Genomic DNA, 13,650 nt, shown 5'->3' on the forward strand with positions numbered 1-13,650 from the left:
TTGAGCATCCCACTGCTACTGTTCTAGATGACTGTTGGGAATATAATAGAAGACAAGGTTTTGGTTGGACAGTTGGGAAGCTTGCTGATGAGAGTGGTTTGAGGGAGTTAGAGGTTGGCCCTTCTATGGTGATAGGGGMTGTTCCTCCATGGTTGCTCCCAGATCCTGTTGTTGATCTAACCTTGGTAGAGAAAAKGAAAGATKGGTCAGAAGTCAGTGATATAGGGAAACTGGTTGACAATTACATTGGTAGAAGTTGTTCTGCTTTTTTTTACCGCTTTTCACAGATGGATCCAAGAACCCAGATAGTGGAGCACAGGAGCAGGCATATATGTTCCTGAATTTGATGTGCAGATATGTAGAAGACTAACAAATGAACTGTCAGTATACTCAGTTGAACTGTTGGYRATAATAGTTGCCCTCCAGCGGGYGGAGGATGTACAACCTGTTAGAATTATAGTATGCTCAGATTCTCTGTCTGGATTGAATAGTTTATCATCTGGTAAATCTAATAGGAGTTCTATTGGAGGTATTAATGTTATTATGGAGAATTGAGAGAATGGGTGTAGTAGTGAGATTCCTCTGGGTCCCAGCACTTTCAGGTGTGGAAGGGAATGARATTGTAGACCAGTTAGCCAAAAGAGCTTTGAAACGAGATATGATTGATRTTAATGTTCCACTGGGTAGARTTGAGGCCAAATGTAAGATCAGAGCCATTTTGATAGATGTGCGGCAGAAGAGATGGGACTCCGAGCACATGGGCCGGCATTCATATGCCCTCCAAAGAAATGTTGGTGAATCAAGATTCTCAGTTGCGCTTATGACATTGTACATTGAACTCGTCATTACATCTGGTTGGCAAGCATATGAATGGTTTGTGTATGGAGTGTATGGTCGATGAAACGGTGGATGGAGCCTGTGTTGTTATATTGTTGTAAGTATGCTGAAGAGATGTTAGTAGGKCTGTTTTCTATTTTCTCAGAAGTACTGAGTTAGGTAGGAGGATTTAGAAATGTTGTAAACAGTGATTGAGCACACACTCCAACACAGTAGGTGGCRGCATACACTTTTAACATTGGTTTGCGGACTGCAGTTATATCATAGAAGAAGAAGGAAACCAGATGCGCACAWTGCGAAACAGACAAACAGATCAGACCGGGGTTTGGGGTTTGAGAAGTCAATGAGAGAAGCACAAATTGTTCCTGAGTTGATCATTTTCTCGAAATCTAAAGGCACAACCTAGGTATAAGCCAATGTATTAAATAGMTGAACATGTTATTACTCCAATCTTGCGAGAGTGACAAACTGACACGTTTTCATTATCGTCAAAAACAACATTATATCGAAGGAGTGCCTTTGATTTGACAGTCTGTACATGCGCAGTTCGGCGTGAGACACCCGATGACCSACAAGTGTGAAAGGGGATTTCTGTTGGAGAAGCCGTTTTATCCTATCGTCATATTGTACTGTCTTTGATAATGCTGTGCSTAGTTTTAGGAATAGTCACACGAGTCTAAAATATTTTTCCCGTGTTATGACTTGATCGTTTCCGGATGCTGTACAGGAAGTGATATTGCTGATACATTTGCATTGTGGGATTTGTGTGCTTTCCTCTTGCAATCATGGCGGATGCCTTTGGTGACGATTTGTTCAGCGTGTTTGATGAAGAACAAACAACTTCAACTAAAAAGAAACTAGCGGTACCTGAAAAGGGGTATGTATGCTATGGGTTTTAACTCAGTTAGGATGATGTTTAGTTCAAGTASTGACATAGACAACTATCAAATGAGAACACGCGCAGGCGGCATCTGGGCTAACGTTAGACTTCAATGGTAACGCTACAGTATCTAGCTAGCTACAGCACATTGCCCACGTTTACACCGGCATTGTGTTTGTTTCATCCCAGACCCTTGATAGTTAGATTTTTGTGTGTTTTCTACCTAGCTAATGAGAATAAGCTCTCGCAACATTTTATTTGTTGAAAATGTGAATTATGTTAGTTATGTAGTCCAGTGTGTCAACCGTTTATTTTATCTGGCCCTCCATACTCTCCATAGTCATATGTAGTGATTAGCTATTTTAATATTTTTTAAGTGGTGGTATTGTCCTGGATTTCATATCTGATCATTTTGATTGGCAGGTCTATGTTCCTTAGCTAGATGCCATTTAAGTTTAAATATTCAAATATCAGCCAGAAATGGCTGAGGAACAATACCTACAAACATATGGGGCTGCAGAAAGTCTACTTGTTTCTGTCTTAAAGTAACAGTACCGTAAAATATTCCCTTCCATTAGGAAATCGACCAGTAAAAATGGCAAAGGAGGAAAGGATGAGTTCTATGCAGCCAAGAGTAAGCGGGAAGCAGACAACAACGGGACAGATGAGGTGGTGTTTGGGAAGAGGTCCAAGCTGGAGACTCTTTCTACAGAGGAGATCAAGTAAGATTCACTTTGAACACGGCTAGATTTTTGGGCTAGGGTGGTCTTAGTCCAATATTGGATGTGCCCAGTATTGGACTAATGGAGCCTAACTTTACTCCTTAGTCCAAGGACCTTACATGTTCTGTTTGAATGGTACGATTCTTGAAACATAAATACCTTTCATATCACATAAAAATAATTTCACAAATGCAAAATACACACTTACTGTACACTGATCAAATAAAATTATATTGGTCACATGCACATTTTTAGCAGATGTTTTTGCGGGTGTAGCGAAATGCTTGTGTTCATAGCTCCAACAGTGGAGTAGTATCTAACAATTCAATGGTTTTAACAGTTGCAGCCGACAGTATTTTTTGGTGACAACACGTTTTGTGGTGTACGTCTTAAAATCGAATTTTATTGGTCACGTACACATGGTTAGCAGATGTTAATGCGAGTGTAGCGAAATGCTTGTACTTCTAGTTCCGACAGTGCAGTAATATCTAACAAGTAATMTAACAAATTCACAATGACTACYTTATACACACAATGTAAGGGGATGGAATAAGAACATGTACATATAAATATATGGATGCGCGATGGCCATGAGGCACAGGCAAGATGTAATAGGTGGTATAAAATACAGTATATACATATCCTACATTACTCATCTCATATGTAAACACTATTAAAGTGGCATTATTTAAAGTGACTAGTGATCACTTTATTAAATCCATTTATTAAAGTGGCCAGTGATTTGGGTCTGTATGTTGGCAGTAGCCTCTATGTTAGTGATGGCCTGAAGATAGAAGCTGTTTTTCAGTCTCTCGGTCCCAGCTTTGATGCACCTGTACTGACCTCGCCTTCTGGATGATAGCGGGGTGAACAGGCAGTGGTCTTGGTGGTTGTTGTCCTTGATTATCTTTTTGATCTTCCTGTGACATCGGGTGCTGTCGGTGTCCTGGAGGGCAGGTAGTTTGCCCCCGGTGATGTGTTATGCTGACCGCACTACCATCTGGAGAGCCTTGCGGTTGAGGGCAGTGCTGTTGCCGTACCAGGCCGTGATACACCTCAACAGGATGCTCTCGATTGTGCATCTAAAAGTTTGAGGGTTTTAGGTGGCATGCCAAATTTCTTCAGCCTCCTCTGAGGTTCACCACACTGTCTGTGTGGGTGGACAATTTCAGTTTGTCCGTGATGTGTACGCCAAGGAACTTAACACCTTGTCCACTACTGTCCCATCGATGTGGATAGAGGGGTGCTCCCTCTGCTGTTTCCTGAAGTCCACGATCATCTTTTTTGTTGACGTTGAGTGAGAGGTTATTTTCCTGACACCACACTCTGAGGGCACTCACCTCCTCCCTGTTGTCTGTCTCGTCGTTGTTGGTAATCAAGCCTACCACTGTAGTGTCGTCTGCAAACTTGATGATTGAGTTGGAGGCGTGCATTGCCACGCAGTCATAGGTGAACAGGGAGTACAGGAGAGGGCTGAGTACGCACCCTTGTGGGGCCCCCGTGTTGAGGATCAGCGGGGTGGAGATGTTGTTTCCTACCTTCACCACCTGGGGGTGTTCCGTCAGAAAGTCCAGAACCCAATTGCAAAGGGCGGGGTTGAGACCCAAGATAGGGTACTATGGTGTTGAATGCTGAGTTGTAGTCAATGAACAGAATTCTTACGTAGGTATTCCTCTTGACCAGATGGGATAGGGCAGTGTGATGGCGATTGTGGTAAGCAAATTGGAGTGGATCTAGGGTGTCAGGTAAGGTGGTGATATGATCCTTGACTAGTCTCTCAAAGCACTTCATGATGACAGGAGTGAGTGCTGCGGGGCGTTAGTCATTTAGTTCAGGTACCTTTGCTTTCTTGGCAATAGGAACAATGGTGGCCATCTTGAAGCATTTGGGCACAGCAGACTGGGATAGGGATTGATTGAATATGTCCGTGAACACACCAGCCAGCTGGTTTGTGCATGGTCTGAAGACGCGGCTAGGGATGCCGTCTTGGCCGGCTGCCTAGTGAGGGTTAAAACTCTTAAATCTCTTTCTCACGATCGAAGAAGTATTTGTAGCAGGCCGTGTCATTGGCACTGTATTGTCCTCAAAGTGCACAAAGAAGTTGTTTAATTTGTCTGTGAGCAAGAGGTCTGTCTGCGACGGGCCTGGTTTTCTTTTTGTAATCCGTGATTGTCTGTAGACCCTGCCACATACGTCTCGTATTTCAGATGTTGAATTGCGACCTCTACTTTGTCTCTACTGACATTTGCTTGTTTGATTGCATGCGGAGGGAATAGCTACACTGTTTGTATTCGGTCATGTTTCCAGTCCCACTTGCCATGATTTAATGATCTCGCATCACGGTTGACAACTCCATTGTGTCCTCCTCCAGAGTGCTAAGAAACCTTGGCGTGATCCTGGACAACACCCTGTCGTTCTCAACTAACATCAAGGCGGCACCGTGACCCGTTCCTGTAGGTTCATGCTCTACAACATTCGCAGATACGACCCTGCCTCACGCAGGAAGCGGCGCAGATCTAATCCAGGCACTTGTCATTCCCCGTCTGGATTATACTGCAAACTCGCTGTTGGCTGGGCTCCCTGCTGTGCCATTAAACCCTACAACTCATCCAGAACGCCGCAGCCCGTCTGGGTGTTTCAACTTTCCCAAGTTCTCTCACGTCAACCCCGCTCCTCCGCTCTCTCCACTGGCTTCCAGTTGAAGCTCGCATCCGCTACAAGACCAAGGTGCTTGCCTACGGAGCTGTGAGGGGAACGGCAACCTCCGTACCTTCAGGCTCTGATCAGGCCTACACCCAAACAAGGGCACTGCGTTCATCCACCTCTGGCCTGCTCGCCTCCCTACCTCTGAGGAAGTACAGTTTCCCGCTCAGCCCAGTCAAACTGTTCGCTGCTCTGGCACCCGCAATGGTGGAACAAACTCCCTCACGACCGCCAGGTCAGCGGAGTCAATCACCACCTTCCGGAGACACCTGAAACCCCACCTCTTTAAGGATAACCTAGGATCAGGCATAAAGTATCCTTCTAACCCCCCCCCCCCTCCCCCCCCTTAAAAGAGTTAGATGCCACTATTGTAAAAGTGGTTGTTCCACTGGATATCATAAGGTGAATGCCACCAATTTGTAAGTCGCTCTGGATAAGAGCGTCTGCTAAATGACTTAAATGTAATGTAAATGTAATTTAATGCGGTGGTTGGCTCTTTCAGTTTTTGCATGAATGCTGCCATCAATTCACAGTTTCGGTTAGGGAAGGTTTAAATAGTCACAGTGGGTACAAAATCTCCAATGCACTTCCTAATAAACTCACTCAGATTCAGTGTATACGTCGATGTTCAAATCCCCGTTACAATAAATGCAGCCTCAGGATATATGGTTTCCAGTTTAAGTAGTCCAGTTAAGTTATTTTAGGCCGTCGTGGTATCTGCTTGGGGGGGGGGGGGGGTATACACGGCTGTGACTATAATCGAAGAGAAGTCTCTTGGGAGATAATGCGGTCGGCATTTGATTGTAAGGAATTCTAGGTCAGGTGAACAAAAGGACTTGAGTTCCTGTATGCCGTTATGATTACACCATGAGCCGTTAATCAATTCTGTTTACACATAGGTGTTTGGACACAGCTAATTAGCAAATGTAGTCCACTCTATCTTTTGTCTGTTTTCTGTAAAATAGTGCTGTAACATGGAAACCCTAACCCTACCAATGTGTGTATCAATTTAACCATATTTTTTTTCTTCTTCAATAAGATAAGACCCTTATGCTTCCAAAACCTTATCGCAAGCGATGCGTGTTAATGTTCAGACCGAGCGTTGCGGCTCTTAACAACCCCCCCCCCTACAGAAGACGCCTTCGTCCGTCCATTGATCTTATGTGTAATGGAACTGAGTCATGATCGACGGCTACCTCCGGATTAGATATAGCTACCCCTGCAGCACGGGTTCTAATCCAGCCCACTGCTATTTCTGCACACTCGCTATCTTTCATCTCTCCCGACTGCCGCTGTCCTTAGGAAAAAAGAACAATATGGCGAGGCAAGATTAGTGTTATTGTCTTGTCATAGACATGCTTTGTGACTATATGATCTGCAAAGAAATGTGAATTGTTCTCATGGTTGGTTAAGTGAGTACTGATGAATGTGAAACTCGCATTTTCAGTCTTGCCGACTGCATGCCCAAGGTGAGGGTGGAGCCGGTTGAGACAGTGGAAGGATGCAACCACGAGGTAAGAGCGCTCACAGGACTTTTGAAATATGAATTTAATGACTTCATTTAAAAAAATWAATTTATGAAACCTAGGTAGGCCTATATCTCAATATTACAACTTGGTTGCCTTTACTGAAAATCTGCTTTCTTTACCTTGACAGGTGGCCCTACAAGCCAATGAGGAGTACGCACAGCTTAAGCCTCGTGTGGGGAAAGCAGCCAAGGTACTGTAACGGTACATCAGTCCACTGATTGGATAGGGATACTTTGAGAGCGCAGTCTGAAACTCATGGCCTTTGACATTGCCTTGTCAAATGACTCCAGTCCACCCATCTGTGTTCCTGCTAACATCAAACTGATCTCTTTTTGCAGGAGTACCCCTTCGTTCTGGATCCCTTCCAACGTGAGGCCATTCTGTGTATCGATAACAACCAGTCAGTGCTTGTGTCTGCCCACACCTCTGCAGGAAAGACTGTCTGTGCAGAGTGAGTTTGATATGCTGATACCCTTTCAGGTTTAACGCTACTGAGTTTGGCCGAGCTGTAACGTACTGTGCAGCACAGTACGTATCGGGTTAGCAAGATGGTGGGAAAAGAGTACGAGTGTGTTCAGATGGCTTGCGCGTTTGTGATGAGTGACATACGTGATTGTTTTCAACAGGGTTTTAAAGATTTTTTCCCCTTCTAAAATTGTATTTTCAGTATGAACTTAAACAACTAAAACAAGATATTAAGTATGAATGCATTTTTTTTACAAGATCATCTTTGAGAATTGACAATCACTAACTAACATTTTAAAGTCGGGGAGAATCAAAATGATGCATTCAGGAGTATTTTTGTCATGGCCCCGCAATTATTTTGTTCTAATGTTCTGCTTATATAGCATAAGCAATTGCAAAATGTGTAGAATTGCAGGAAATKTGCTTTAAAACAGCTAAATTGCCACTGCAGGCCAACAGGAGGACCTCTAAAATCTTAGGTCGGTGACTGCGCCATTGGCTTTGTCCCCACCAGAAAAAGCCTCTTATTCACWTTCCCTCCCTCTCCCTTCCTCATCCAGGTATGCCATAGCTCTAGCTCTGAGGGAGAAGCAGAGGGTCATCTTCACCAGCCCCATCAAAGCCCTGAGTAACCAGAAGTACAGAGAGATGTACGAAGAGTTCCAGGATGTTGGCCTGATGACCGGTGATGTCACCATCAACCCCACCGCCTCCTGCCTCATCATGACTACCGAAGTATGACATTACAGCTTCCCATTATAATTACATTATTCTCGCCAACAATCTCCACTGTGTCTTTAGGCTGAGCTAGAATATGACTAAGTTGCACTTACATTTTTCTCTAGTGTTACTAGTATGTCTAGTTTGAAAATGATCGAATATGTTGACATATTCATTTGTTTCTGTGTTTCAGATCCTGAGGAGCATGTTGTACCGAGGGTCAGAGGTCATGAGAGAGGTGGCCTGGGTCATCTTTGATGAGATCCATTACATGAGAGATGCCGAGCGTGGCGTGGTGTGGGAGGAGACCATCATCCTGCTTCCTGACAACGTCCACTATGTCTTCCTGTCCGCCACCATCCCCAACGCCAAGCAGTTCGCTGAATGGATCTGCCACCTCCACAAACAGGTAAAGAAAAATAAAAAATTGATTTACTTTTATCGAGGCTACCACGGAGCGACCTTAACCCAACAACTAGAGACCTCGTCAAGGGGTTTGAATCTCTTGGGCTAAGGTGTCGGGRTGACAGTTTAAAGGTCCCAGGTTCATCAAGACCTGGTTGGGACTACCCTACAATGCATTTCCCTTACCCCTGCCTTGTCTAGTGATCAGCTGCTGTCCCCTTGGTTGTCCAGTCTCCTTCCATTGCCAGATCAACCTCAGTCAGCAGAAAGGCAGGGCCACAACACTGGCCTTTCCATTTCGAAGGCTGAGAAAACACAGCCAAAAAATATCCCTTGTCTGCTTACATGTGTATCAAGCATCAGGTGCTCATACAATTGACTTGTTCTTGTCTCCTATAAGCGTATTTGTGTTTTAACTGTATAGACRTGCATCAAGCGTAATTGTTTTAATGAAATGGTTTCAAAGAATTTCAGGGATTGTCATTAGGTGCTCATGCTGTTGACTTCCCCCTGTCCCCATGCAGCCCTGTCACGTGGTGTACACTGACTTCCGGCCCACCCCCCTGCAGCACTACATCTTCCCAGCAGGTGGCGACGGACTTCACCTTGTGGTGGATGAGAACGTAAGGCAATACACACAGCTAGAGGTTTCCTCGGTCTTGACTAGGACGATAATACATTACATTCTGCATTTACTACACACACACACACACACACACAGAGATGATGCACAGCCTGTCAGTGGAAATATACGTCATTCGGTTCCTTGTACAATAATTTAATAGATGTAGCCATAAAGATAATCTAGTGCTGTGTTGAGCATTGCTTGCACCAAAAGCATCATAGCACAAAGATAATCTTTAGTCAATTTAGTTTCAGTAGAATTTAAATAATCTTAGTGCTACCATGCTTATTGGAAACCCAGCCCAGATGCTTTACTGTGCCGGGAACAAACAGAAATCCTCTCACTTCATTATTTAGGTTTGGTTTACAATGTCGGTCCGTGACTAAACATGGTGTTAGGTATTAGGCTAAACATACAATTAGTGGCTTAGAGTGCGGACCAGTCACACCTCCAGGAATAACCAATGTGTTGAGTAATGGGGCCAGGTGCATAATATCCCAAGATTCCGACCCACGATTTGTGATTAGAATGCATCCCGCATCACTGACATATGTCACATTTTCAACAAATAAAATGTGGCGAGAGTTTACTCTCATTAGGTACTGAACACACAACAATCTCACTGCCAAGGGTACTGGGAATAAAACATGCTGTAAATAAGTGTTATCCTTCACCACACAAGACCCGCCTGAGTTGTGGTTAGATGTTAGTGAGTTTGTTGCAGAATGTGAAATGAGGCCAGTTTGTCAGCCTGGTTTACTGTAGGGTTAAGGTTGGCTGTTGATCCTTTGCTTGACTTTTCTCCTCCAGGGAGAGTTCAGGGAGGACAACTTCAACACGGCCATGCAGGTGCTGAGAGACACTGGTGACTCTGGAGGCGGCAGCCGGAGGGGGCAAATGGACCCCAAGGGGGCAAAGGAGGGACACAGGTGTGTGTGTGTGGTGTGACTAAACCGATAAACCATGATGTTATTTTAGAATAGCGGAAGTATTTATGCGAGTAGTTTGTTACGAGATTCAGTGTCATCTAAATTAGGTTTTGAAATGGTTGCTTTTTTCCCCAACGTGGTTGTGTTTCTCTTTAGGGCCGTCCAACGTGTTTAAGATTGTTAAAATGATCATGGAGAGGAACTTCCAGCCGGTCATCATCTTTAGCTTCAGTAAGAAGGAGTGTGAGGCCTATGCCCTGCAGGTGTCCAAGCTCGACTTCAACACAGGTATAGTTATCCCCATAATGATATACAGTTTAATAGCCTAACTCTAACGATACTCCCTGCAGGTGTCCAAGCTCGACTTCAATAGCGGTAGCTACTCCTTCAATGAGTGATATGGGTAACACCGTGCCCTAATGGAAATTCATTAGGGCACACCGTAGCAAAGCGCTTTTTCAACGGATAAAGGTGTTCCTTATTGGAGAAGTTCAGGTAGTGTTCCCCCCCTCCCTGTTTCAGTCGTTTGTCTTCCGTTTGGTACCTAATGAATTCAACCATGTACTCCCTCGGAAGGTGGGGCAGGTATAAGTCATGAAGTTTGCTACGGGTGTTTTTAATAATCGGCATCACTCAAGTCATTCAATGTAAGTTTTTTGTATTAACTGTACACATCTCACTGTTCTCTCTCTCCTTGGGGGTGACTGATGATGCTAACTAAATCCACTGACGTGAACGCACATGCCACTCAGAAATGCATAGCACCCTATATGGTGCCATTTCAGACATAGCCACTAAAAGTAGTGCCATTAAATCGGGAATAGGGGTGCCACCTCGGACAGCCACTAAAAGTAGTGCATTAAATAGGGAATAGGGTGCCACCTCGGACAGCCACTAAAAGTAGTGCATTAAATAGGGAATAGGGTGCCACCTCGGACAGCCACTAAAAGTAGTGCATTTAAATAGGGAATAGGGTGCCACCTCGGACAGCCACTAAAAGTAGTGCATTAAATAGGGAATAGGGTGCCACCTCGGACAGCCACTAAAAGTAGTGGATTAAATAGGGAATAGGGTGCCACCTCGGACAGCCACTAAAAGGAGTGCATTATATAGGGAATAGGGTGCCACTTCAGGCGCTGCCATAGATTTGCCACCCAATACTTGACTACACACTCTGTGCCAGTAGGTTATGCAGCCTGTGCTGATTCATTGCAAGTTGACCCTGAGCAGCAGGATGAATCTGGGCTGCGGATCTAATTAGTTAGGCCTAACTGTGTCCGCCCTGCGTAGCTGGCGAATCTTCACGCTTTTGTGTGCGATTTCGATTAAGTCAGTTAACGTCCAAGAACACCAAACGCTCTCTTTCCACTGGGCAGTATGTGAACGATCTCTCATCGAGTTGATATGAATATGGGTGTTGTGCTTTCTCAGCTGTTTGTAGATGTTCGCTGATCGACTTACAGCGTTATGGCGATACTGCCCAGTCAGTCTCTGGTGGGAGGAGAGACGACAGTGTATTGATTAAGATGGAGCTGATTTCTCTTGGTTTGACTGGAGTCAGGCCCTTGGCAAACAAGGTTTCCACCCCCCCCCCCATCCTGAACACAGGAGGATTCTGTTAATAATGGAGTTCACTTCAGCATGTGCTCCAGTTCTATTTACACAAACAAACAATCTGACTATACGATGTGTGATTTATACTGAAGATTTCCAGAGAATTCCTCAAGACGTATTTATTTTTGTATTTTTTTTAACCTTTATTTAATTAGGCAAGTCAGTTAAGAACAAATTCTTATTTCCAATGACGGCCTAGGAACAGTGGGTTAAGACAGCCACCAAAAGTAGTGCCTTGTTCAGGGGCAGAACGACAGATTTGTACCTTGTCAGCTCGGAGATTCGAACTTGCAACCTTTCAGTTACTAGTCCAACGCTCTAACCACTAGGCTACGCTGCCGCCCCAACCTATCTAGACGGTGCTAGTGCTCACGTTTGAGTGAAGTGGCTATATTATGGAAAGTCAAATACTTTTGTTTTGCTCTCTTCTGAACCGAAAGCCTGTTTGTCACATTACTTAATACATGAGCATTTATTTTTATTTTTAATAAGCTGCAGCACTGTTGTGGGATAAGACGTAGTTTCGTATTAGTAGTATTTATAGAAACCGAGCTGCTGGCCTGTCTTCAGGTTTTGGCTAGCTATTATGTCTCTGGTGTAAGAGGGTGGTAGTAGCCTAATTGGAGCCACGTTCCACTCCCCCTCCTGACTCCATCTCTGTCTCTCTCAATCTCTCTCGCTCTCTTCCTTTAATGAACTGACTGGGCTTTAATCTTTTATGACATATTTGTTTCTAGGCTGTGTTTATGGAACTGTCGGTCATGGCTTACTACGCGGCTTATGGTGCCTGCATGGCTTACTCTGCATGCAAGGCAGCTGTGTGACACTGGATCGGGCCACTTGGCTCTGGACTAGAGCTTGGACGATAAACCCGAAAATTACCGACATCGCCTTCCTCTTTTACCYGTCTGTAATTTTCTGTGATTTTTTGCGACACAATATTGTGTCGCAAAATATTGCGTAGGCTATGAAAGTATCTGCCTGTGCTTGTTTCGCTGTCAGCTGYGGACTCCCACTCTCTCTCCCCACTGTGCGTACAGAGGTGGTAGAGATGCATTCTGAGACGCACAAGCATATAACCGCTGCTCAATGCTATTGTAGGAATAMAATTTTAAAGCAAATAACATTGTTTTAGTTAGGGGACTTACAGCTTTCTGTGAGTATATTATGTATTTTTCACTTTTTCACTTTTTTAATATTGAGTTCATAGCACCACTACAAACGGAGTAGGCTGTAGTCAGACCAGKGCAGGGCGCGCCAGTTGCAGTGGATATGCCTGCATCAAGTAGTGCTGTAAAGTTTTTGTAGGATCTTATCCTTATCCATATTATAGCCTTTAGCCCAATATGCACAAAGATGTCGTCAAATTCTCTGACAAGCCAGGTTGCACATCAAAATATCAGTCATGCATTTCCTGAATATGAAATAGCTTGCTTTTTTAATCAGGTTACCATCTGTTGTCTTACTTGGCACTGGAGAAATGTTTTTCTAGATTCCTGCCGCTAATGTAAAGTATGGGCTGGCGTGTTTACACGTGGTCTGTGGTTTTGAGGCCGGTTGGACGTACTGACAAATTCTCTAAAACGTTGGATGCATCTTATGGTAGAGAAATGAACATTCAATTCTCTGGCAACAGCTCTGGTGGACATTCCTGTATTCAGCATGCCAATTGCACACGCCCTCAATTTGACATCTGTGGCATTGTGTTGTGACAATACATTTTAGTGGCCTTTTACTGTCTCCAGCACAAGGTGCACCTGTGTAATGTTCATGCTGTTTAATCAGCTTCTTGATATGCCACACCTGTCAGGTGGATGGATTATCTTGGCAACAAATTTGTGCACAAAATGTGAGAAATAAGCTTTTTGTGCATATGGAACATTTCGGAGGTCATTTATTTCAGCTCATGAAACATGGGACCAACACTTTACATGCTGCGGTTTATATTTTGGTTCAGTATATAATGGTTATCATCTGATGAAGTCACACTTGTACTATTTATATATCAGACAGATGGGCTTTATAATAAGTTAAAATACTTTTCTGGTGCTGACCTGGTTACTAGGGGTTGCTGGTGTGGTCATGCTGACACCGCTAGCTCTACGTTACACACTACTCAGGCGCCTCTTGGGCCCGTAGTCGCATGGCAGTTATGTGTTTGTGTGTTTAGAGTTTAACGTGTGACTGTTTCTGTTTTGAGATCTCCAAGCCAAAACGGTAT

General features: G+C 44.1%; 1 protein-coding gene and 1 non-coding gene across 2 annotated transcripts in view; both read left to right on the plus strand.

The window, feature by feature from the left end:
• Positions 1-1,584: 1,584 nt before the first annotated feature.
• Positions 1,585-13,650, plus strand: part of LOC111961294 (exosome RNA helicase MTR4) — a 50,208-nt gene continuing 38,142 nt past the window's right edge. Inside the window, exons 1-10 of the mRNA XM_023983450.2 lie at positions 1,585-1,714; positions 2,296-2,439; positions 6,590-6,656; positions 6,799-6,861; positions 7,010-7,122; positions 7,697-7,871; positions 8,050-8,265; positions 8,786-8,884; positions 9,697-9,817; positions 9,972-10,103. Coding sequence (XP_023839218.1) covers positions 1,623-1,714; positions 2,296-2,439; positions 6,590-6,656; positions 6,799-6,861; positions 7,010-7,122; positions 7,697-7,871; positions 8,050-8,265; positions 8,786-8,884; positions 9,697-9,817; positions 9,972-10,103 — 1,222 coding nt within the window. The 5' untranslated portion in view covers positions 1,585-1,622. The remainder of the gene's footprint in view (positions 1,715-2,295; positions 2,440-6,589; positions 6,657-6,798; positions 6,862-7,009; positions 7,123-7,696; positions 7,872-8,049; positions 8,266-8,785; positions 8,885-9,696; positions 9,818-9,971; positions 10,104-13,650) is intronic.
• LOC111962861 (small nucleolar RNA SNORA35) lies at positions 8,450-8,578 on the plus strand. Its single transcript, XR_002877154.1, has one exon. It is a non-coding gene; the product is annotated as a small nucleolar RNA SNORA35 (small nucleolar RNA).

Source organism: Salvelinus sp. IW2-2015, linkage group LG4q.1:29 (genome assembly GCF_002910315.2).
Source record: "Salvelinus sp. IW2-2015 linkage group LG4q.1:29, ASM291031v2, whole genome shotgun sequence".
NCBI lineage: Eukaryota > Metazoa > Chordata > Actinopteri > Salmoniformes > Salmonidae > Salvelinus > Salvelinus sp. IW2-2015.